At 42.5% G+C, this 26,302-nt stretch overlaps 2 protein-coding genes and 1 pseudogene across 9 annotated transcripts in view; 2 read left to right on the top strand and 1 right to left on the bottom strand.

Moving 5' to 3' along the window:
* The window catches only part of LOC115204234 (dynamin-2), a 43,916-nt gene extending 27,859 nt beyond the window's left edge, over positions 1–16,057 (bottom strand). For 4 of the 8 annotated variants that reach the window (XM_029769656.1, XM_029769638.1, XM_029769671.1 and 1 more), the window contains exon 1: positions 15,610–16,057. In XM_029769656.1, the coding sequence (XP_029625516.1) occupies positions 15,610–15,770 (161 nt within the window). In that variant the 5' untranslated portion in view covers positions 15,771–16,057. The remainder of the gene's footprint in view (positions 1–15,609) is intronic. The other 4 variants (XM_029769647.1, XM_029769662.1, XM_029769679.1 and 1 more) reach the window with 2 other exon arrangements.
* A 212-nt stretch (positions 16,058–16,269) lies between these two features.
* On the top strand, positions 16,270–21,530 carry LOC115204287 (queuine tRNA-ribosyltransferase catalytic subunit 1-like; annotated as a pseudogene).
* Positions 21,531–25,523: 3,993 nt separating this feature from the next.
* Positions 25,524–26,302, top strand: part of LOC115204228 (potassium channel subfamily T member 2-like) — a 95,225-nt gene continuing 94,446 nt past the window's right edge. The window contains exon 1 of the mRNA XM_029769631.1: positions 25,524–25,883. Coding sequence (XP_029625491.1) covers positions 25,789–25,883 — 95 coding nt within the window. The 5' untranslated portion in view covers positions 25,524–25,788. The remainder of the gene's footprint in view (positions 25,884–26,302) is intronic.

Here is a 26,302-nt window from a genome sequence, read left to right as displayed (position 1 = left end):
CACTCCCCTGCCTCTGATCTGCCTCTCACTACCAGGGATTCCACAGCCATCAGGGTTGGGGTGAATTCCATCTAAATTCAAGATCAGGGTTTGAATAGGATCCCTATGGAATAAATCTACTGACAGAAATGGAATTGTTCCCAACTTCAACCAACCCTGACTGTTATACTGAGGCTAGAAGCAGCCCGGCATGGTCTGGTTCAGAGTAGCCTATGTACTGTAGTAGACTGGATGACAGTAATAGACTGTGTGACTAGCCTATTTAATATGCTCAGCTCTGCAGTAGACTACTTGACTGTGTCCCTGGATGACTGTAGTAGATGTGTTCTAGACAGTGTCCCTGGATGACTGTAGTAGATGTGTTCTAGACAGTGTCCCTGGATGACTGTAGTAGATGTGTTCTCGACAGTGTCCCTGGATGACTGTAGTAGATGTGTTCTAGACAGTGTCCCTGGATGACTGTAGTAGATGTGTTCTAGACAGTGTCCCTGGATGACTGTAGTAGATGTGTTCTAGACAGTGTCCCTGGATGACTGTAGTAGATGTGTTCTAGACTGTGTCCCTGGATGACTGTAGTAGATGTGTTCTAGACTGTGTCCCTGGATGACTGTAGTAGATGTGTTCTAGACAGTGTCCCTGGATGACTGTAGTAGATGTGTTCTAGACAGTGTCCCTGGATGACTGTAGTAGATGTGTTCTAGACAGTGTCCCTGGATGACTGTAGTAGATGTGTTCTAGACAGTGTCCATGGATGACTGTAGTAGATGTGTTCTAGACTGTGTCCCTGGATGACTGTAGTAGATGTGTTCTAGACAGTGTCCATGGATGACTGTAGTAGATGTGTTCTAGACTGTGTCCCTGGATGACTGTAGTAGATGTGTTCTAGACAGTGTCCCTGGATGACTGTAGTAGATGTGTTCTAGACTGTGTCCCTGGATGACTGTAGTAGATGTGTTCTAGACAGTGTCCCTGGATGACTGTAGTAGATGTGTTCTAGACAGTGTCCCTGGATGACTGTAGTAGATGTGTTCTAGACAGTGTCCCTGGATGACTGTAGTAGATGTGTTCTAGACTGTGTCCCTGGATGACTGTAGTAGACTGTAGGGTTGGGCGGTATACAAATGTTCATATCGTCATACCCTTCATGTCCCTTTTTTCCAGGGTATACAGTATTACCGGAAGTGCAGACAAGGGCTGCCATTTCAAAATAATGTATATTTTATTTATATTTTTGGGCGCACAAAACAATTTAGGCAACAGGGATGTTGATCCAGTCTCTGCTGTAACCAAGAAGCTTGATCTTGACATCTAGCCATTTAACTAGCTAGTTAGCAAACCAAATGCATAGCTGGAGCTCTGAGCTGGATATCATTTATTTCACGCATCTTAGATTTCCTATAGTTATGCTTAACTTATAGTTCTAAGCAATGTTCTTACATTTTATTGAGGGAAATGTGCAAATTTCAGGTCAGCTTCAGGTCAGCGGAGTGCAAATTTGATCATTGTCAAAATTCTGTGCAACTTCCGGCGTGTGCTTACTGTGAACACGGAGGCTGTACCCGCTTTAACTTACAGTTTTAAGTGGCCAAGTAGTGTACTGTGGCTATTTCATCATAATGTATGCCTACCAGAGTGGCCTACCATCAAAAAAAATGGAGAGAAAAAGCATCCCATAACATTACGGAAATAGCTGTTCTATCATTCAGTCTACAGTAGCAGCAAATGTGTGGTGTTCAGTGTAGGTATACAGTGGTTCGTCCTTTAAAAGTTACAACATACAGCGGCGCAGCTTGCACGGTGTCGCAGAATTCTATGGTACGTTATTTAAGTGTGAACCACTGGTACCATTAATGCTAGTTAGTGCTAGTTTGACCACCAGAGGGCATCTTTGAGAAGCATTTGATAGCCTTCAATAGTGGCTCTACCAGAGAATCTAAAACCTTTTGTAAGAACATAGTATATGGGACTGATATTAAGAAAATTCATTAAGCAACATTTCTGAAAATGGTGTGTCTATTCCAAGAAAAAAAAATGGGTTTCTGTTAGGATGGAATGGAAAATATGGCGCTGTACAACTTGATGGTCGGGAGTAGGCTACAGTACTGGGCTATTTAGCTAAATAATCCCCGTGTCGTGATGGCACGCGGGAGACCGGGGTTCAATTCCCCGACGGAGAGGAATGAGTAGTCTGTCCTTGCAAATAAGAATTTGTTCTTAACCGATTCCATATGTGTTATTTCATAGTTGTGATGTCTTCACTATTATTCCACAATGTAGAAAATAGTAAAAAATAAAGAAAAGGCCTGGAATGAGTAGGTGTCCAAACTTTTGACTGGTACTTGCTTAATTAATATTATGGTGTTTCTATTCCAAGAAAAATGAAAAACTCTCTGGGTTTCCATTAGGATGGAATGGAAAATATGGCGCTGTACAACGTGACGGTCTGGAGTACAGTACTGGGCTATTTATCTATAGAATCTAGCTAAATTTAGCTCAAGAAGGAGTAGACTGGCCTTGTAAATAAAACTTTGTTCTTAACTGACTTGCCAAGTTAAATAAAAGGTTACACTAAGAGCATAATATTTTCTAATTCTAGTCTAACCAATACACACAGAGATTCAGAGAAAACAAAAATCATTGATATATCAAGACCAGTCCCCATGCTTGTCTCAGAGCAGCGGGAAAGGTTCTAAAATAGTTGTAGGCTATTGCTTCAAATCCTATTGCTTCTAACTTCAATATGCTCTTTAAATAAATAAGACCTACACCACATTACTCAACACTAGTGAGACTCACGTCATCTACGGTAGGCCTACAGTATATCAAAAAATATGACATGACTCTCCGCCAATAATTTCATAGAGGATTGGAGGAACCTAAATTAAATCCAAAAGCCACCTCATGGGTTTCCCGGTGGCGGCCGGCATGGGTATCGAACCTGCATCTGTAGCAACGCATTTTGCACTGCAGGAGCCCCCATCCACAATGTATCAAAATACAGAGAGGTGTTGGTAAAGGCATATTGTCCTGCTAATAGCCCATAATGGGCTATTATAATACTGTACATGGTGTCCAGGCCAAAACATTTCTTTATTAAAAGACTATGAGAAAGCATGTTGGTACTTATTTATTTTGATCCATAACCATGAATGAGTGAGTCACTCAGCTTTATGTAGGTGCTGGGCTATATGACTGTAATCAACTTGATAATATATAATAATTTTAAAAAAACATAAGAGAGCGATTGTAATCTGAATAAAAGGCCAAAATAATATTTGTAAATGCCAAAACATGTATTTCTGTTTTTAGAGGGAGAGAAACGCTGGGCCAATTGTTTGCTGCCCATAAAGGCCAAAATATAGCCCTGCTACTAGCCATAATGGCGCTGTACAATGTGACCGTGTGTGTTTGAAAGAGTATTTTCCAGTAAGCAACAATTTGTTTACCTTCATTAGACAACTTTGTTCCAATATTTCTGTAATTCAGTGATATTTATTCCCATAGTAATTCGTTATGGATCCATAACTAAATAAACCAACATCGGCATTTTGAAAGAGTATTTTTATAAATTATTTCATTAAACGAAAGCATAAAGATGCCATTGTTAGTTACATTGTTTTAGTTTGAACGTGCAGACTGGCACTAAGAACAGAACAACGGGAACATTTCCCTAGTCAGCGCCATTATTAGTGCAATACCACTTAAGGTGTTATACCATTATTACAGAGAATCAGACAAATTATGCTACCCTCTGCCTATTATTCCACTTAGCAATTCAATACAGTCTCAAAATACAACAATGCCCCTTTAAGACAAAAGAAAAGCTCTTTAACTGACTCGCTTTTCAAAGATGGCTAGAAATGCACACATTTTGAACTCTTCCAGGAAGCAACCACTCCATTGACCCATGAGATGACTGCAGCTATAACTGGGATAACTCACTAACTAGCAAGGAATATGAACACATGTGCACAGGTGGCTACATGCAGCTCTCGCTTTGATCTCAAAACAAGCGCATCTACTAGTGACCGCTCATGCTGTAAACACAGTCCAGTTCAAAGTGAATGGCAGATCCATATATGGCAATTGCTATTTGCACATAAGCCTACTGCAGCTCTGATTGGTTATGGTGCGCCGGTCTGTGTAGAGTACAGGCCTGATCTAAATATAAAATGGTTCCATAGTAAAAATTTTAAACAAAGACAAAAGGTTAGCATGTTCAGTTAATAAATTATAATTATTAATAATGTTTGTCTGTTTTCATTAAGCTGCAAAAAGATTAAGATGACTGTAGTAGACTGTGTGTAGTAGACTGTTTCTGGATGACGCTGTAGAAGACGGTGGCCATGGATGACGGTCTCTGGATGACTGTGTAGTAGACAGTGTGTAGTAGACTTTGTACGTGGATGACTGTGTAGGAGACTAAAATGTTGAGGTCACTGTATGGTTTACCAGGAGGGGTGTGGAACACAAACATGGGTCTGAGGTTTGGTGAGAGGCGTGGGATTAACTCATGTGCATCTTAGACCTCTATCATTATGGTTCCCACATTCACAGCCTCACGTCTGACTGCCTCGCCAGGCTTTCAGTCCACTTTCGAGAATCAAATAGACTACAAAAGCTGAGTGGACAGTGTATGAGCTTTTGCAAAGATGCAGCTTGATGTACAAGACAGATTTTAGATGGTCAACATTCCTATTGCTTTTCCCTCCAAGGGGTTTGCATCATTTCCACTCATTTTGTTACCATTTAGGCAAAACCTTCCAATTCGCAAACCATGTGAGTAAGTCAGTTCCTGGTCACCTCCCAGGTTCACAGTCCACTAGTCTCCTCTACTCCGCTGCCAGCACTGGCACAGCAAATCAGATAACAGCCCAGCCCCAACCAGCTTGTACAGCTAGATATGACCTCCATACTCCCGCCCCCAGGGACAACGACATCACAGTCCAACAGCCACACAGAGAGCCAGAGTGGAGACCACAAGATCCCCAATGATCTACATCAAGTTATTTATAGTCCAATAACACACATACACATTTAAAAAAATGAGAAAAGCATGGAAAATGACATTTTACTAATACCACAGAGTGCAATTCAGCACTCAGAACCATTCTACAGAAAGCCAAAGCAGAGTGGTAACCATTTAATGGCAGCATCTGCTAATAGCGTTATTGTCCTTAGTGTGGTATTTGTTTATTAGAGTACAGGTGTTGGTAGTATTTCAGCAGTTTAGATGCAGCCATGTCAGATGACTCTCTGAGAAGGGGAGCAGCCAGGGTTAGGCTAGTACCCCTTTATTACTTATTCCCCCTGGACAGGAACTTAATGCAATGCTCAAACGCACAGAAGCTTTTAACCAGTATTTCAAAATATCCTCCTGGGTGTCAGCAAAGTACATAGACACACACACAGACACACAGTTGCTGAGTCAGTGAGTGTTTTTATTTTATATTTAACTAGGCAAGTCAGTTAATAACAAATTCTTATTTACAATGATGACCTACCAAAAGGCCTCCTGCAGGGACGGGGGATTAAAAAAAAAAAAACATAGGACAAAACACACATCACGACCAGAGAGACACCACAACAAGACAGATCTAAGACAACACAGCATGGCAGCAACACATGACAACACAGCATGGTAGCAACACAACAACACGGCAGGAGCACATGGCAGCAGCACTAGCGGTTCTGGGGGGGGGGCAGTGCCCCTGTGACAACAATTTTGTACCCCCTTGTGGCCCCCCTAAATGTGGAGTATGAAATAATCTTTACATAGCAAAAATGTGTTATCGTTCTTTTTTTACATCCGTTATTAGACAGTGGCAACGATGATGATTATGAACATGGTCTTTTGCCTGCTAATGCCTGCAATGCAGTGAAGAAAACGATATGACATCTAATGTAACTGGCCCCTCTAACAGTACAACTGGCCCCAACTTGGCCCCCCCAGTTGAAATGGTCTAGAACCGCCACTGGGCAGCAGCACAAAACATGGTACAAACATTATTGGGCACAGACAAAAGCACAAAGGGCAAGAGGGTAGAGACAACAATACATCACGCGAAGCAGCCACAACTGTCAGTAAGAGTGTCCATGATTGAGTCTTTGAATGAAGAGATGGAGATAAAACTGTCCAGTTTGAGTGGTTTTTGCAGCTCGTTCCAGTCGCTAGCTGCAGCGTAATTAGATTCAATGTATAAACACGTCCTAAAATCACGCAAAAAAAACAAGAACTCTGCTCAGTTTCAGGGAACAACAAGGAAAGTCAATCACGTCTCCAACATGAACAGAATACCGCGGACTAACGCCATCCCACCTGACCAGCGGCAGTCAATAGCAGCAGGGCACCTGGGAAACGGAGTTCCACATTCAATTAGACTGCCTTATGAAATGCCTACTTCAACTCATTACAAGATATCTTGCGGTGGTACATTTCAATGACAACCGAACTGACTTTTGCATGTTGTGAAACGTTATAGTCATCAATGGAAGAGAAACGCATGAGTCAGAGTCAAAGACTTAAGCGTCTGCCAGTCAACCATTAGGCTAGATGACATCAGAGCTCAACGGAATTCACCTAGCACAACAAAAGTGCGGAGGCAGGCAGCCAAGGCGGGACAGAACAAGAGCGGCTCTAATTTCTAGGGTGTATGCCCACTCCCACTGCTGGACTCATTCATTGTTGCTGCTGTAGACAGAGGAAATCCCCCCCCCCCCACACAGACAGAGAGACAGAGAGACAGAGACAGAGAAACCTCCACAACCAGTCTGTCATTACACTTCTCTCGCATGTCTCCATGTCCACACTGACAGAAATGACCATCTTCACCCCCAGAGGAACGTCTGTGATGGTATGACGCTACTTCAAATGATATTCAGAAAAATGAGTCAAACACTCCACTTCTCTCTCAGAAGGTTTCTCTTTCACCCACATGCCATGTATGTTTGCTTCTGTAGCTTGCATTATGCCACAGGAGCCATACTCTCTTAAAGTCAGCCTGTCTCAAACCAAGAACTAAAACACTTCATATAGCCTAAGCACCTCTTAACACAACACCTTGATATCAGCACACTGGCATTGTAATATTCACAGTATATTCCGTAAATGCTTACAATAAATCCTTAGTTATTACTTGATTTTTTTATGACTTTATTGTACACTTTTATACTATTAATGACATTATTAGTTTCACTGATAATTGTATTATTATTACTGCAGTGTTGAGGAAGTCCACAAGAAAAAAAATGTATTGCACCGTTTATGCTGTATCCTGTGCATATGACGAATACATGTTGATTTGAACTCATGTAACAAAATGATACCCAAAAACTACATCAAAACAGAAGAAAACATTTCTAACAGTCTAATTGCCATAGTGATCGGCAGCAGCACCCAAACCCTTCCGTGTTAAGAATGGTGGACAGAGACTTGCTAGCTACGTTAGCTAGATAGTTGGGATTTTCTACAAGGAATCTGCCTCCCGAAAAAAGCTTCTCCCAAGTGGCTGTGACACCTACTCCCGTTGCCTGCTGCTTGGATTCCACCTGGCCATCTGTTCACCGTCTGCCCTGGCCTGTCTCCCCCCTGTTTGTTATAGGTACCCCCGCCACACTCCCCCCTCTCTGTTCACCGTCTGCCCTGTCCTGTCTCCCCCTGTTTGTTATAGGTACCCCCGCCACACTCCCCCCCCCCTCTCTGTTCACCGTCTGCCCTGTCCTGTCTCCCCCTGTTTGTTATAGGCACCCCCACCACACTCCCCCCTCTCTGTTCACCGTCTGCCCTGGCCTGTCTCCCCCTGTTTGTTATAGGTACCCCCGCCACACTCCCCACTCTCTGTTCACCGTCTGCCCTGGCCTGTCTCCCCCCTGTTTGTTATAGGCACCCCCACCACACTCCCCCCACACTCCCCCCTCTCTGTTCACCGTCTGCCCTGGCCTGTCTCCCCCTGTTTGTTATAGGTACCCCCACCACACTCCCCCCTCTCTTCCACTCACCTCCAGCACACACACACACACACACACACACACTTTGGACTGATTGGAATTTTAGATAGGCTAATTAACTTACTCAGAAACACTTCAATTAACTAGGATAGGACTACTATTGATTTATTTTCTCTCATACTTTTATAGCCTACTGGACTCAGAGAGCTACTCTCTCAAGCTCTTGTTGGGGCGAGTGACTCTGAACTTACAACGGCTAGCCCCAAGTCCTTATCTTTCTTTCTGCTGCTTTCTGCTATTTGCCTCATGACTCCTGTGCACTTTGTTGACTATGAACGTGCTTGTTTAGCCAACCGTGGGACAGACTGTTTGTTCCCACACTCGAGACTCTGACTCTACAGGTTACATGGACTCTTGGCATCCCATCCTATCCATCTCGTCGGCTTTATATTCATGTTACCTGATGAAATTGTACAATATGATCTTGTTGCCATCTGATGCACATTCAGATGTCATAAAACATCAACATTGCAGAGCTCTCCCTGTCCTATGCCGTGCCCTGACTGCTGATGATATCTGGAAATGTGCATGTAGACCCTGGCCCATCTACTGTTGCTAGCCCCAATTCTGACTTGTGCTCTGATATCTGCTTCACTGATTTCTGCTCTCGTAAAAGCCTGGGTTTTCTGCACGTTAACACTAGAAGCTTATTACCTAAAATGTATCAATTAAAAGTGTAGGTTCACAGCTCCAATCCAGATGTGTTGGTCATTACTGAGACGTGGTTAAGAAAGTGTTTTGAACACTGATGTTAACCTTTCTGGTTATAACCTTTTTCAGCAAGACAGATCTTCCAAAGGTGGTGGAGTGGCAATTTTTACCAAGGATCACCTTCAGTGCTCGGTTGTCTCTACCAGGTCTGTCCCTAAACAATTTAATTCGCTGGTTTTAAGCATTAAACTTTCCAATAGCTCCGTTGACCGTTGCTGGGTGTTTTTGACCAACATCAGCACCGGCCTGTACCCTATCTGCCCTAAGCTCTCTCCTGGCCCCTTAAACTAAGTCTGAATTTGTCCTGCTAGGTGACCTTAACTGGAACATGCTTAAACCACCTGACCAAGTCCTAAAGCAATGGGACTCGCTACATCTTTCAGATTATTACCAATCCCACAAGGTATGACTCCAAACACCCAGATTTGTATTATTATTATTTTATTTTTTTAACTAGGCAAGTCAAATAAGAATTTGTTCTTAACTACAATGACGGCCTAGGAACAGTGGGTTAACTGCCTTGTTCAGGGGCAGAACGACACATTTTTACCTTGTCAGCTCGGTGATTCAATCTAGAAACCTTTCGGTTACTGGCCCAACGGTCTAACCACTAGGCCACCTGCCGCCCCAAAGGCTACTCTCCTTGGTGTTATCCTCACAAACAATCCTGATAGGTATCAGTGTGATGTTTTCTGTAATGACCTTAGTGATCACTGTTTTACAGCCTGTGTTCGCAATGGCTGCTCACTGAAACAATCTGTCCTGATTTGCCATAGAAGCTTGATTTAAAAAATATATAAAAAAACTGAGCAAGCCTTCCTTTATGACCTGGCCTCTAAATTTGTATAGAATCCGCTTGATCCCCTCTGTCGAAGACGCTTCTACCTTATTTTTAAAAATATTTTCAGTGGTATTGTTAACAAACACGCCCCATAAAGAAAATGAGAATTAAAAACAGGTTCAGCCCCTGGTTCGACTGTGTTCAGGCAGAGTAACTCCACCTCAAGAATTCCATTTGGCGAAAGGCTCGGCACAAGCATCTTCAGGCTGACACTATCGTTCAGGCAAATGAGAAATAAGTGCACTCAGGCTATCCGGAAGGCCAAAGTTAGTTACTTTAAGGAGCAATTCTCTCTCTGTGGGTCTAACCCCAAGAAGTTCTGGAAAACAGTTAAAGACCTGGAGATTAAACCCTCCTCCTTACAGCTGCCCATGTCCCTTAATGTTGATGATGTGGTGGTAACAAAAAAAATCTGGACCCCTACAAATCAGCTGGGCTTGACAATCTGGACGCTTTCTTTCTAAAATTATCTGCCGAAATTATTGCAACCCCTATTACTAGCCTGTTCAACCTCTCTTTTGTGTCGTCTGAGATTCCCATAGATTGGAAAGCAGCTGCTGTCATCCCCCTCTTCAAAGGAGGTGACACTCTTGACCCAAATTGCTACAGACCTATATCCATCCTACCCTGCCTTTCTAAGGTCTTCGAAAGCCAAGTCAACAAACAGATTACCGACCATTTCGAATCCCACCGCACCCTCTCCGCTATGCAATCTGGTTTCAGAGCTGGTCATGGGTGCACCTCAGCCACGCTCAAGGTCCTAAACGACATCGTAACCGCCATCGATAACAAACAATACTGTGCTGCCGTATTCATTGACCTGGCCAAAGCTTTTGACTCTGTTAATCACCACACCCTCATCGGCAGACTCAGTAGCCTAGGTTTCTCAAACGATTGCGTCGCCTGGTTCACCAACTACTTCTCTGATAGAGTTCAGTGTGTCAAATCGGAGGGCCTGCTGTCCGGACCTCTGGCAGTCTCTATGGGGGTACCACAGGGTTCAATTCTTGGGCCAACTCTTTTCTCTGTATATATCAACGATGTCCCTCTTGCTGCTGGTGAATCTCTGATCCACCTTTACGCAGACGACACCATTCTGTATACTTCTGGCCCTTCTTTGGACACTGTGTTAACAACCCTCCAGACGAGCTTCAATGCCATACAACTCTCCTTCCGTGGTCTCCAACTGCTCCTAAATACAAGTAAAACTAAATGCATGCTCTTCAACCGATCGCTGCCTGCACCTGCCCGCCTGCCCAGCATCACTTCTCTGGACGGTTCTGACTTAGAATTTGTGGACAACTACAAATACCTAGATGTCTAGTTAGACTGTAAACTCTCCTTCCAGACTCACATCAATCATCTCCAATCCAAAGTTAAATCTAGAATTGGCTTCCTATTTCGCAACAAAGCATCCTTCACTCATGCTGCCAAACATACCCTCGTAAAACTGACCATCCTACCAATCCTCGACTTCGGCGATGTCATTTACAAAATAGCCTCCAATACCCTACTCAACAAGCTGGATGCAGTCTATCACAGTGCCATCCGTTTTGTCACTAAAGCCCCATATACTACCCACCACTGCGACCTGTACGCTCTCGTTGGCTGGCCTTCGCTTCATAATCGTCGCCAAACACATTGGCTCCAGGTCATCTACAAGACCCTTCTAGGTAAAGTCCCCCCTTATCTCCGCTCACTGGTCACCATAGCAGCACCCACCTGTAGCACGCGCTCCAGCAGGTATATCTCTCTGGTCACCCCTAAAGCCAACTCCTCCTTTGGTCGTCTCTCCTTCCAGTTCTCTGCTGCCAATGACTGGAACGAACTACAAAAAATCTCTGAAACTGGAAACACTTATCTCCCTCACTAGCTTTAAGCACCAGCTATCAGAGCAGCTCCCAGATCACTGCACATAGCCCATCTATAATTTAGCCCAAACTACTACCTCTTCCCCTACTGTATTTATTTATTTTATTTATTATTTTGCTCCTTTGCACCATATTATTTATATTTGAACTTTCTTCAAATTATAATTCTACTATTCCAGTGTTTTACTTGCTATACTTTATTTACTTTGCCACCATGGCCTTTTTTTGCCTTTACCTCCCTTTACCTCCCTTATCTCACATCATTTGCTCACATTGTATATAGTCTTATTTTTGTCTACTGTATCATTGATTGTATGTTGTTTTACTCCATGTGTAACTCTGTGTTTTTGTATGTTGTCGAACTGCTTTGCTTTATCTTGGCCAGGTCGCAATTGTAAATGAGAACCTGTTCTCAACTTGCCTACCTGGTTAAATAAAGGTGAAATAAATAAAAACAATCCAATTTGGATATATTTGGGTGGCGTAACCAGTTGGAAGGTTGTTGAGGGCGGTCACGTGTGTTGCAAAGCAGAGGATCACAGGTTCAAGCCCAGTATGGGCCTGACGACTCATACTAAATTGTTCCGTTGCTCTGTGATTCGCTACATACTGAGATTGCCATCACTGAAGTAATTTGTGGTGACCAGGGGCGTCATACAAAACAAAATCATCAGATTGGATCGTCTCTAAATCAGAGTATCAAAGCCAACGACACCTTTTTAAACAGCTGCTTTATCCACGTGTTCTGGCTCTGGCCCAACCCATCGGTTACAGGACCAATCAGACGGCCCAGAATGTGTTCACTTTCGGTAAAGTGTCGGGGAGTTACTCAGTTCCTTCTCAGCAATGAGTCTGGATCTAAGGTCCGCGGGGGTGGCGTAGCATTTGGCCGGAGAAAGGTGTCTAGGTAGCCAGGCAAGGGCAGTCGGACAGTGGAGGAAGCTAAGCTGTTAGCATCACACTGACCCTCATTACACGTCTTCCCTGTGGCTCAGTTGGTAGAGCATGGTGTGTGCAACGCCAGCATGGTGTGTGCAACGCCAGGGTTATGGGTTTGATTCCCACAGGGGGCCAGTACAAAAAAAAAATGCATTGTATGAAACGTATGCATTCACTACTGTAAGTCGCTCTGGATAAGAGTGTCTGCTAAATGACTTAAATGTAAATGTCCCTCTCGTATGGGCATAACCCTATGAGTGTAAAACGGCTTTGTTGTGTGTTTGTGCGTGCACCTGTGTGTGAGCTTACTTCCCTAAGAGCTGTCAACAGGGGAATGTGGGAGGTCTGTTCTGGTAGACATATTGAGGTCAGCAGCAAATGACTAATGTTAATTACAGCAGAGATGTGTCAAGTGCTGTTTGAGTGCAAAGTCCCTCATCTGAAACTACATATGTGTGTTGAGTGGTCATATAGTATGCTTCCATTTGACTATGGAAATACTCCATGTATTTGAGGTACAGGGCTATGCATAGCTAGAAAGTGTGTGTGTGTGTGTGTGTGTGTGTGTGTGTGTGTGTGTGTTATTCTTCTGAGTGTTTGAATTGGGAAAACCTGCTTAACGAGTGTCACTGCTGATGTGGGAGACAGAGACAGGACCGGGCTGTGGGTTAGAGCGCACAACACAAACAGGCAAGGAAAGATTGTGTTTTCTATTGAACAGTAGAAATTCACAACCAAATGTGTGAGAAAAAGGAAGCACTAAAGTGGAAATGATGAGTTGCTTATTTCTGCAATAAGCTGCGAGTCAACAATGCTATAGTCATGAAATTCTATTGAATGCCTATTTCTTGCCGATAGATAATTTTAGTTTAAAAACAGACTAGGCTAGCGAGAAAAAAGGAAATGTTGACAGACCCCACAGGGCCAGGTACACACCTGCTGTTTATACATCATACACACATCCTATCCAACAGTCTCCTCAGAGCCAACACTAAACTGGGTTAGTGAGTGAGAGGGACAGTCAGTGCATTATAAATGAAAAAGAAACTGGTGCAGCACAAGTACACATTTTCATGAATTAGCCTCAGAGTGGGAATGTATTAGGTCCAAGGCTATTATGTGCAACACAAAAGTATAGGCTATAGCCTAGTGATAGTCTGCCATAATATAGGTTGTGCATAGTGGGTCCTGTCCAGCTGCCGATTTCTGGGTGTGGCATGGAACTTATAAATAGACCAGTGGGAGACAAGCCTACACCTAGGTTTCCCTTTGAAACAAGGGCAGAACACCAGTTATCCCAAGACGTACTCTTAACAAGTCTACCGTTACTCCTTAAGGTCCAAGGATCTTATGTTGATATTTTCAGAGGTAGACTGCCTCTGGCAGCCCAAAACTCCATCTAAACGTGAATCGATTCTCAATTGCGAAACGGTTCTAGAATCATAAAGCTCTTTACTTTTAATGTTACACCAATATAATTTCACTATGCACAACATACACTTAGTATACAATGTTTTAACAGGCTTTATCACAGTTGCACCTGACAGTATTTTTCAGTGACAACCCGTTTCTGGCAGCCGTCTTCCATCACACACAGGTGTTCATAGCATGCTAGATAGCTAATTAGCCCAGGTGGTCCATCTGTCCCGCATAAACATGCGCTGTAACATGGAGATATGGTTTCATGAGAACAGTAACCCTAACCCTAGAAAAAAGGTATATAACAATTTATGCTTTCGTTTTTAGAAAATGATTTCCCACTGATATGAAAGATAAGGTCCGTATGCTTCCAAAACCGTACCGCAAGCGATGCACGTTATGCCTTGATCACACCTACAGTGTGCTTGCGCAAAATGGTTTGCAGCATCTGGATGTGTGCAACCAAAGTTTAACATTCACCTTCTGCTAACATTTCTGTCAAGCCGTCTATGCGTACAGTTGGACGCATACTTTCGTTAAATCCAACGTATGCCCCACACAGAACGCAGAAGGCAAACGCAGAAGGCAAACGCAGGGTTCCATTGGAAATGCATGTACTCCTGGTGTACCAAAATGCAACGACGCTGTCAGTGTGATCAAGGCGTTAATGTTCAGACCGAGCGTCGGGGATATCAACAAAACCCCTTCCTCCAATGACTTGTGTAATGTAATGGAACGGAGTCATTCAAGGGCTAAACACCAGTGTGACATCACACAAAATACATTTTTCTCCAGTCTACACTACACCCACCTATTATCTCTTTACTCACCCACTATAAACGAGTTCTTTGGACCCCACAAAACTATACAGTATATTTACGCAGGATACGGTGCCTAACTACCGGTAATATCCTTTTGTTTTTGCAGGCAAAGGGTATAAAAGTCATAAAGTATAGAAATTATACATAACAGCAGATCCTATGCAAACACCAATGTTGTTGGCCTCTTTGTGGCACCCCATCTTGCCAAGTGCATCATCATATTTAAGTGGATTAAAGGGGGACAAGCAGCCTAATATTCAACTAAATGTTTTTCATATACCTAAACTCTAGACTACACTCCATACAGATTATGCTCAACATAGCCTGTCAGACTGAAACAAGCAGTTACTGTAGGTAGTTCTGTTGTTGTGTAATGTCATCATGTCACCTAGAGAGTTAGAAATTACATCTTTAATGGAAAACAATTCAATGTGTACTGGGAACAGTCTACAATACACAAATAATTAAGTTATCAATCGAATCTACTGATCAGTCGACTGAAGTACCCTGATTTAATTTCCGTGTTCGACCCTGCTGACAACCGCTGACACTATCGCAGGAGCAAGTTGCCCCCAAAACGCTAGATAGCAAAGTTATTTGGTCCATATTTATTGCATTGTGTTTCATTTCCTTACATAATTATATACTACTATGTAAGATTTTTGGTCTTAGACCAGTGCCTCCAGGCAACTTTTCACGGTTTCCTTTGAAACATTTGTTATTCGCCCTGGCTTGCCACGCAAACGTCGCATCTAACGTCAACATTTCGTTCCTCCTCTTTCGTTTTGTTTTGTTTGCTTACGCCAAGTGCGTAAATGAGTATGTGACCAAATACCCGTTTAGGAGCACGGATCATCTCACAACTTTACCAACTGGTTATCTAGCTAGCGAAATTCCTTTCTAAAACCTGACTCCAGTGAGCTTTTGCAAATTGAGTTGAGTGAGCTAAACCACAAATAGGATCGCTGTCTAGCTAACGTTAGCTTTGAGCACCACCAACCTGCCAACGAAATTTTCCAAGACCGAGCTTTTTCCAGCACTCTGCCCACCGACCACAGCAATTTGCGGTAGGTCCAAGTTACAACTCTGGCCGATGGAACTGAAAGCGTCCTGAAGTTTGTTGATAAGGGGGATCAAATCTTCCATCCCCCGGTTCCCCATGGTTTCGTTGGATCGTCTCCCCTCCCGAAGAGCAAACTAACGTTAGCCTACTACGTTAACGTTACTAGTTAGCAAGGTGCCCGGGTTACTCCGAAGTGTTGAATTCCACCTTTCAAGCCGCCCTGTCTTCACTCTGTCAAAGGAAAATATGCTGTTTACAATTGTGTAACTCCCAATTCAGTGGGATTACAATAACGTGTTCTTATAAACACGAAAAAATACTCAAAGTCAACCAAACGAAACGGGTAGAAAACTCACAAAACAAAACTTCCACCATCCGGTCAGGCAAATCGACATCCGACCTAACCGGTGATTAGGCTACCGCCTCCTGTCAATTAAATAATTGGTCAATCTCACTGCTCGTCTCTAATCACTCTCCTTTCATTGGCTAGTTGTTTTTAACGTCAAAGGGGTGTGTTCACCCCTGGACATCGCTTCAATGGGCAAATTAATACTTGATGATAGAATTATTAAATGACAAGACATGCAATGATAGCTTCTACGAGTTTGCTGTCAATAGTATTGTAATGAAGACATATTTTTGACAACTCAATGCAAATATTAGATTACTGTAGTTCCGGTATGACACGTGCTTGTTGACGTTGTCTGTGTGCAACAACATGGCTGCGCCCATAGCCAGAGGAGCTGCAACGAGCAGCCTTGAAACAGGCATGGTTGTGAAGAAAGCCGTTTCCATCGTTGCTCCTCTTGCTCTCCGAATCATCGCCGAATGTCCAGTGACCAAAGCTAGGGCTTGTGATCTCACACTTCCTCACTGTACGGACAGCACCCCAGTGTTCATGCCTGTTGGTACACAAGGCACGATGAAGGGAATCACTGTGGACCAACTCGATGATCTGGGATGTCAGATTTGTCTTGGCAACACATACCATTTGGGTATGAGGCCGGTAAGTGTAGCCCAATAATGTAAGAAAGGAGCCTAACGTTAGTCGTTACAGTCCAAGGACCTTACATGTCCTGTTTAAAGGGGCAATCAGAATTTGCTACATCCATTTTTGGATTTATACATTAATGATATGTACCCATTGATTCTTGAGGAAAATAACTTCCTCATGAGCTTAGTTCAACTGTCATACCCCCAAAATATATACAGTATAACTGTGTTTTACGCCAATCTTTGTAAACTAAGTTAATGTAAACAAACACAGTTTAGCCTCAAAACATGGTCAAAGCTATACTTCTGATATCATGGATGGTCAGCCCTTGCATCCATAGCTCTGTCTATGAATTTGAGAATGGTTACATATCTCCAGCCCCATCCCTCAGCTTTTTAGTGAAACAGTGGTGGAGAGGGGTTTTTGTTATTGTTTCAACTGGTGATTTGCGCTTTAAAGGCAAATTTGCTCAGGAAGCCAAAACAGCCAAATACTCCATCTAAACGTTAATTGATTCTCACTTGCGGTCCGTTTCTAGAAACATAAATCCCTCTACTTTCATATCACATCAAAACAATTTTGCAAATGCACACTTACTGTAGACTGTTTTAACTGGTTTAACGCAGTTGCGGCCAACATTGTTTTTAGTGACAAAAAGCTGTGTATAACCCTATAAAGCTGTGTATACATTTTTACCTTTTGTTTTTTTTACAATTATTTATTGCTGATATGAAAGATATAAGGTCCTTATGCTTCCAAAACTGTACCGCAAACAATGTGTGTTAATGTTCAGACTGAGCTTCAGGGCTCTTAACAAAACTCCCATGTATAGAAGACGCCTTCGTCCAATAACTCTTATGTGTAACATAATGGAACTGAGAGTCATTATCAAGGGCTACATTAAGTGGTGCTAGGGCTATTCACATTGTGTATCAAAGATGATTGACCTTGTAGACAGTTCTTTGTTGTCAGTGTCTGGTGTGCTCCAGACAGTGAGAATGGTGTTGTCTGTCAGTCCCATCACAGGGTCCTGAGCTGATTGAGAAAGTAAATGGCCTGCATGGCTTCATGAACTGGAAAATAAATCTTTTGACTGTGAGTATCAGCTAATGTGTTGACTGTGTGAGTGTGCTAAAAATAACAAGGGTCTCTTTCACCCAAATGTCTGCTTTTCAAGATATGTGAGCATCATATGGGGAGGATATCTGTATTTTGAAGGTCACATATCTGGAAAACTTGACTGCTGACAAGAAAAACATTTTGGGACAACAGTATGTCAACAATGGACTATTGAAACACAAACCAAAAGATAGTTTTTGGTTAGAATTTTCCTTGAATCCCCACCATTTCTACATAGGACAGTGGGGGCTTTCAGATGGTGTCTCTTGTTGAACTATCTGAGGTTACTGAGGAGGGGGTCAAGTTCAAATCTCCTTACGATGGAAAGGAGATCCTTCTGAGTCCTGAGCAGTCAATCGCCATACAGAACAGTCTGGGTAAGAAGGACACAATCCAGTATCCACTCCCAATGAATCAGTCTGGAAAGTAAAGCCACTATACTTTAGGTAGTACTCCTGTCATTAATTTTAATATCACACCATTTCTGTTTTGTCCAGGGTCAGACATCATGATGCAGTTGGATGACGTGGTCAGCAGTACGGTGACTGGGCCGCGGGTGGAGGAGGCTACGTGGAGACCGATTCGCTGGCTGGACCGCTGCATCGCGGCCAATAAGAATCCAGATAGACAGAACCTGTTTGCCATCATCCAGGGGGGGCTGAACGCAGAGCTGCGCAAAGCCTGTCTAGACGGTAAGATGTTCCCCCCGGTTTCATCTATGTCCTTCGATGACTGACCTCCGTCAAAGCCATTCAGCACAGCAAATTGCTCTGTCTTCATGGGTATTAGCTAATTAGTTTAACATCTTATTTTGGAAATACAGTGGAAAAGAGCTATTGAAAAATACATTATCTGTGCAGATGCTGATACCAATTTCGTAAAATGTGCCTATTCCAGAGGATACATATTTTTTTCTCTATTTCTGTTCCTGTGCTTTTTACAGAAATGACAAAACGGGATGTTCCTGGCTTTGCTATCGGTGGGCTGAGCGGAGGTGAGGAGAAGGATGATTTCTAGAGGATGGTGACACTCAGCACAGACCACCTGCCTCGGGAGAAGCCTCGCTACCTCATGGGGGTTGGGTATGGCTGCCATCTTCCTTATGTTATAACAGCACATTTCCATGCAAAAATGACATAAGTTGCAAATGTTTTGTTGTGCCGTACAGATATTTTTATGGATGTGGTTCATGTGTTATTGCTGTGGGTCACAGTTATGCAGTGGACCTGGTGGTGTGTGTTGCGCTGGGTTGTGACATGTTTGACTGTGTCACCCCAACACGCACTGCAGTAAGTATTCCATTTTCTTAAATATTATGAGTCACCTACTCTCTTAATTTACTTCAAAATAAGTATTCTTATCACAAGTGCAGAGAAACCCAATAGCTTCTTTTATTATTTAGTCCATAGCAGTAATACTTTCTTTATAATGATTATATTGATTATTATGGTTATGATGATAATGAGTGATCTTCTTCCTTTCATCCCAGAGGTTTGGCTCAGCCCTGGTCCCGTGGGGATCTCTGACGATTACCAAGAAGCAGTTTGCCAAGGACCTACAGGCAATAGACCCAGACTGCCAGTGCCCCACCTGCAGGAGGTAAAGGCATATTAACCTGGTACACTGAGGGACAGAATACGGAGGGTTGAAGGAATGGAGTTTGTAGGTGTTAGAGAAACTGGTTTACAAATCTCAATTCTCTTCAATGGATGTTTTTAGTTGTAGGCTGAATGATTCTGAGGATTGTTTTCCCATGGGGCGGCAGGTAGCCTAGTGGTTAGACCGTTAGGCCAGTAACCGAAAGGTTGCTAGATCGAATCCCCGAGCTGACAAGGTAAAAATCTGTCGCTCTGCCCCTGAACAAGGCAGTTAACCCACTGTTCCTAGGCCATCATTGTAAATAATATTTTGTTCTTAACTGACTTGCCTAGTTAAATAAAGGTTAAATATATCTATTTTTTTTAAATACAGTATCGTTTTTTTTGCTCCCCAATGACTCCAGGCACAGTCGGGCCTATCTGCATGCTCTGTTCAAGAGTGACACCGCAGCCATGCATCACATTACCATCCACAACATCTCCTACCAGGTCTGTGTTTCTATAATGGTTAATAGTTTCCTTTAGTTACTATTTGCCATAGATGAGATAATAACCTTATCCTCTATCTTTGCGTCCAGCTCACTCTGATGCGGTCGGTGAGACAGAGCATCATAGATGGTCGCTTCCCAGACTTTGTGAGGACATTCATGAAGAGAATGTTCCCCTCTCCTGAACAGTATCCAGGCTGGGCGGTGGATGCTCTAGGAACAGTCAACATCACATTGAATTAAACTGGTCAACTCCTTGCTTTACACAGCCTGGGACTTCCTCTGCAATGGCCAATAAGACCTTTTATATGAGAAATCAGATCTCCTTTATAAAAATTGTTTTGTTTGTTATGAAATCGCCTTTTCTACTTTTATGCTTCACTTGGGTAATTGCTTCTGCCTGTATATTCTGTCAGACGTATTACTGAATGGTTCAATGATGGTGATGTGCCTGAATATTTTACTGTCTTTATGATTTAGTTACGTTCATGTTTTGTTACAGTACGATTAGTTTTTTTTGTCATTTATATGCTAAACATTCTGTTGAAAGTAATGAATTTACATTGTACTGCTGACTCCTGTCAGACATACAGCACTTTTGTGACATCCAGTTTTCACTCTGCAGACCTTTTCAGTGTATGATAATGTAGGAGTGGAGTAGCGTTGTTGAAGTCCAGTAACTGTCTCCTCTAATATAGTCAGACACTTTTAGTTGTTACCATGGCTACAGACCAGCGGCCCACCCTCTTTACATTCCATGCATGACTTCTAACACAGAAATGTGGTCATAAACTAACAATTAGAGAGATTTCGGAACATTTCCTAGGGCTTGTTATCGACCTTTACCAGCAGGAGGAAGCAAATACATTTCTATAATTGAGTTCTGTTTTGTTGTGCAAGAGATGAGAACACAGGAACCCACGTTTGTGTGCTTTTGACTTTTTTACCACTAGAGGGCAAAAATATTCTAAACCTGATGAAAATGCACGTGAGCCAGATTATGCCATCTGTTTAGTTAACATGCTGGAGAAATTTCATAGGAAGGAATTGCAATTATACCCACCCAGTTTGGTTCAAAAGCAGAGAAGTAGAGCATGTATGGTTTAGTCAGATTTGCATGCTGAGGGCAGACAGAGTAGTGGCAAACCAATTCTCAAGGAAGTGGCTTAGGGGATCACAATTTCCTGTGTCTCCGAAATGCTACTTTCTCAAACAAAAAATGACACCCAACACAATGAGCTCCAGCAGTCAAGACAGTCGGAGGACAGAGAATAATAGGGTGTCATAATCTGCCATAGAAGCAAACCAGGATCAAAGACACATTGGAAAACAATAGGCAAGATTTTTTTTGTAGATTCCAACGTTTAGGTTTTTTTTCCCGGAAACAACAATTTGTTTGATTGGTTCCTGTTTTTCTATTAGAAATTGAGGTCCTTTCTGTTTGAGTTTTTCATTGTAAGACATCTAATTAAAGCTTCAATAGGCTACATTGCAGTTGTAAAAGCACCTGTTGCCTCTAGTTGAGAGACAAGATCTTTAAATAAAGCCACCCTGTATAGGCTACAGAGTTTATACATGGGTTGTAATTGTTAATACCTGTCAGTTATTAGTTTATAATGCTAAACATATAATAATAAACATGTAATAGTAATGAACAAATTATTCTTTAATGAATCAACACGGTTGACAATCACATTTTTAGTCTGTGCGTGTCACTTGAATTAGATTATTTTACGGGATATTTTAGTCCTATTGGATGAATTCTCTAAGAAAATCGCCTTTATCTACAGTCGTGGCAAAAAGTTTTGAGAATGACACAAATATTAATTTTCACAAAGTCTGCTGCCTCAGTTTGTATGATGGCAATTTGCATATACTCCAGAATGTTATGAAGAGTGATCAGATGAATTGCAATTAATTGCAAAGTCCTTCTTTGCCATGCAAATGAACTGAAGACCCAAAAAACATTTCCACTGCATTTCAGCCCTGCTACAAAAGGACCAGCTGACATCATGTCAGTGATTCTCTCGTTAACACAGGTGTGAGTGTTGACGAGGTCAAGGCTGGTGATCACTCTGTCATGCTGATTGAGTTCGAATAACAGACTGGAAGCTTCAAAAGGAGGGTGGTGCTTGGAATCATTGTTCTTCCTCTGTCAATCATGGTTACCTGCAAGGAAACACGTGCCGTCGTCATTGCTTTGCACAAAAATCGCTTCACAGGCAAGGATATTGCTGCCAGTAAGATTGCACCTAAATTAACCATTTATCGGATCATCAAGAACTTCAAGGAGAGCGGTTCAATTGTTTTGAAGAAGGCTTCAGGGCGCCCAAGAAAGTCCAGCAAGCGCCAGGACCGTCTCCTAAAGTTGATTCAGCTGCGGGATCGGGGCACCACCAGTACAGAGCTTGCTCAGGAATGGCAGCTGGCAGGTGTGAGTGCATCTGCATGCACAGTGAGGCGAAGACTTTTGGAGGATGGCCTGGTGTCAAGAAGGGCAGCAAAGAAGCCACTTCTCTCCAGGAAAAACATCAGGGACAGACTGATATTCTGCAAAAGGTACAGGGATTGGACTGCTGAGGACTGGGGTAAAGTCATTTTCTCTGATGAATCCCCTTTCCGATTGTTTGGGGCATCCGGAAAAAAGCTTGCCCGGAGAAGACAAGGTGAGAGCTACCATCAGTCCTGTGTCATGCCAACAGTAAAGCATCCTGAGACCATTCATGTGTGGGGTTGCTTCTCAGCCAAGGGAGTGGGCTCACTCACAATTTTGCCTAAGAACAACAGCCATGAATAAAGAATGGTACCAACACATCCTCCGAGAGCAACTTCTCCCAACCATCCAGGAACAGTTTGGTGACGAACAATGCCTTTTCCAGCATGGTGGAGCACCTTGCCATAAGGCAAAGGTGATAACTAAGTGATAACATCGATATTTTGGGTCCATGGCCAGGAAACTCCCTAGACCTTAATCCCATTGAGAACTTGTGGTCAATCCTCAAGAGGCGGGTAGACAAACAAAAACCCACAAATTCTGACAAACTCCAAGCATGAATATGCAAGAATGGGCTGCCATCAGTCAGGATGTGGCCCAGAAGTTAATTGACAGCATGCCAGGGCGGATTGCAGAGGTCTTGAAAAAGAAGGGTCAACACTGAAAATATTGACTCTTTTCATCAACTTCATGTAATTGTCAATAAAAGCCTTTGACATTCCATAGTAACATCTGTCAAAAATATCTAAAGACACTGAAGCAGAAAACTTTGGAAATTAATATTTGTGTCATTCTCAAAACTTTTGGCCACGACTGTACACAGTTGCCTGCATAACAATTAGCACGCCATGCAGAATCGACCAAGTGTGAACAAATACAACTTAACTGTTTCTTAATGCACATTGGTAAAAACCAACGACCAGGGGGGTCTAACTCATTTTGCCCCAGGGGCCGCAATCGGTCTTCAACAAGGTCCAGAGGGCCGCATTGAAAATGTGTTATATTTCCTTGTAGTCAAAATTTGCAAAAAATATTTGACTATCCATCGTTTTGGGAATGTTCTGTGCTCTCTGAATGTTTGGGGATTAGCCTATTATCGAGCTGGACAGTCAAGAAATGGTATGAATGTACAGTTGAAGTCGGAAGTTTACATACACTTAGGTTGGAGTCATTAAAACTCGTTTTTCAACCATCCACAAATTTCTTGTTAACAAACTATAGTTTTGGCAAGTCGGTTAGGACATCTACTTTGTGCATGACACAAGTAATCTTTCCAATAATTGTTTACAGACAGATTATTTCACTTACAATTCACTGTATCACAATTCCAGTGGGTCAGAAGTTTGCATACACTAAATTGACAGCTTGGAAAATTCCAGAAAATGATGTCATGGCTTTAGAAGTTTCTGATAGGCTGATTGACATCATTTGATTCAATTAGAGGTGTACCTGTGGATTAATTTCAAGGCCTTCCTTCAATCTCAGTGCCTCTTTGCTTGACATTATGGGAAAATCAAAAGAAATCAGCCAAGACCTCAGAAAAGAAATTGTAGACCTCCACAAGTCTGGTTCATCCTTGGGAGCAATTTCCAAACACCTGAAGGTACCACATTCATCTGTACAAACAATGGTACGCAAGTATAAACATCATGGGACCATGCAGCCGTCATACCTCTCAGGAAGGAGATGCATTCTGTCTCCTGGAGATGAACGTACTTTGGTGCGAAAAGTGCAAATCAATCCTAGAACAACAGCAAAGGACCTTGTGAAGATGCTGGAGGAAACAGGTACAGAAGTATCTCTATCCACAGTAAAAACGAGTCCTATATCGACATAACCCGAAAGGCTGCTTAGCAAGGAAGAAGCCACTGCTCCAAAACCGCCATAAAAAAGCCAGACTACGGTTTGCAACTGAACATGGGGACATATAACCCATTTTGTTTTCTGATGAAACAAAAATAGAACTGTTTGGCCATAATGACCATCATTATGTTTGGAGGAAAAAGGGGGATGCTTGCAAGCCGAAGCACACCATCCCAACCGTGAAACACGGGACTGGCAGCATCATGTTGTGGAGCTGCTTTGCTGCAGGAGGGACTGGTGCACTTCACAAAATAGATGGCATCATGAGATAGGAAAATTATGTGGATATATTGAAGCAACATCTCAAGACATCAGTCATGAAGTTAAAGCTTGGACGCAAATGGGTCTTCCAAATGGACAATGACCCCAAGAATACTTCCAAAGTTGTGGCAAAATGGCTTAAGGACAACAAAGTCAAGGTATTGGAGTGGCCATCACAAAGCCCTGATCTCAATCCTGTAGAAAATTTGTGGGCAGAACTGAAAAAGCGTGTGTGAGCAAGGAGGCCTACAAACCTGACTCAGTTACACCAGCTCTGTCAGGAGGAATGGGCCAAAATTCACCCAACTTATTGTGGGAAGCTTGTGGAAGGCTACCTGAAACGTTTGACCCAAGTTAAACAATTTAAAGACAATGTTACCAAATACTAATTGAGTGTATGTAAATTAATGTGATGAACAAAATAACATCTTAAATAATTCATTCTCTCTACTATTATTCTGACATTTCACATTCTTAAAATAAAGTGGTGATCCTAACTGACCTAAGACAGGGGATTTTTACTAGGATTAAATGTCAGGAATTGTGAAAAACTGAGTTTAAATGTATTTGGCTAAGGTGTATGTAAACTTGGGACTTCAACTGCAGGTCCATTGACTGCACAGTGACGATTAGCGAGCTGGACAGTCAATAAACTGTATGAATATAAGTCCATTATCATTTCTACACAGTTTTGATTTGGTTTTAGTCATTTGAAAGTATATAGAGAAATTAGGTCCTTAAATTGATTAACTTAATATCGCATATGACTCATAAATGGTTTATTGAGCTTACATTAACAAGAATTAGAGCATGTCCTGAATAAATGCAAAAAAATAAACAAGGCATCTTCAATAAAACGACAACACACCACTTTAAAGCTCATGCAAATATGATTAGCTTGTTCAGTATTTAAAATGTGCCCTGCAGGGATTTGGGCTTGTAACCTACTGCTCGTAGACTCAGAGTATGTAATTGTTCGAGGTCTGCTTTCGCTGCGTCCATAAGGAGCCAGCGGATGTTCAAAGAGACAACCAGTTGCTCCGTATCCTGTCAAGCCAAAAGTACTCACGTGCATGTCACGGCGGAGCATCCTCGACCTGTTGCATTGGAAGAAGAAAGATATTACATTGTGGCAGTAATAAATTAACAACATTTTAGGTTGCTCATACAGGTATGTGTTATTTGGAAGTTGAATAACAAAAGAATTGTTAATTTTGATAAGCCCCTTTAGAGGCGTCTCTGTTCGCGTCTCAATCTCTGGCATTGTGCGCTGGTGGGTTCGGCGCTCAGGAGGGGACCATGGTAGTGGTAGAGCTGGAGAAGGAGGTGCTCCCGCTGCCTCCACGGTACCGGTTCCGAGACCTGTTGCTGGGTGACTGGCAGGCTGATGACAGGTAGGAAATCTATTCCAACTTGTTTATTCAGAAGAAACCTGTGTTGGCGCACAACAATCTAGCCTACCCATGGTACCCTGTAATTGATCACAAGTTAAATTAATCGTCATTTACAGGCATTCACTAAGCTAAGAAATTCATCTTTGCGTTGCCATCGCAACCAAAAAAGAGAACTAGGCTACTGTAATAATTTCATTTTTATTGATCTGGCTCTGGCTCTGTTGATGGCGCTGTGAAAGAGGATAGGCTACAACGAGCCACTGTGCAGCAGCAACAGGTTTCATAATGGAAAAGACTGAACTAAATGCACAGACTCTATGTTAATGCTTGTGTGTGCATGCGTGTGTTTGCATAGGCATTGCGTTTTTTCAGCTATGCATCTTGTCCATGCGTGGAAGTCAGGCATGTCAAATCCATTT

The sequence above is a fragment of the Salmo trutta genome, chromosome 1, assembly GCF_901001165.1.
Source record: "Salmo trutta chromosome 1, fSalTru1.1, whole genome shotgun sequence".
Classification (NCBI taxonomy): Eukaryota; Metazoa; Chordata; class Actinopteri; order Salmoniformes; family Salmonidae; genus Salmo; species Salmo trutta.
This window is presented reverse-complemented; position numbering and strand designations above follow the sequence as displayed.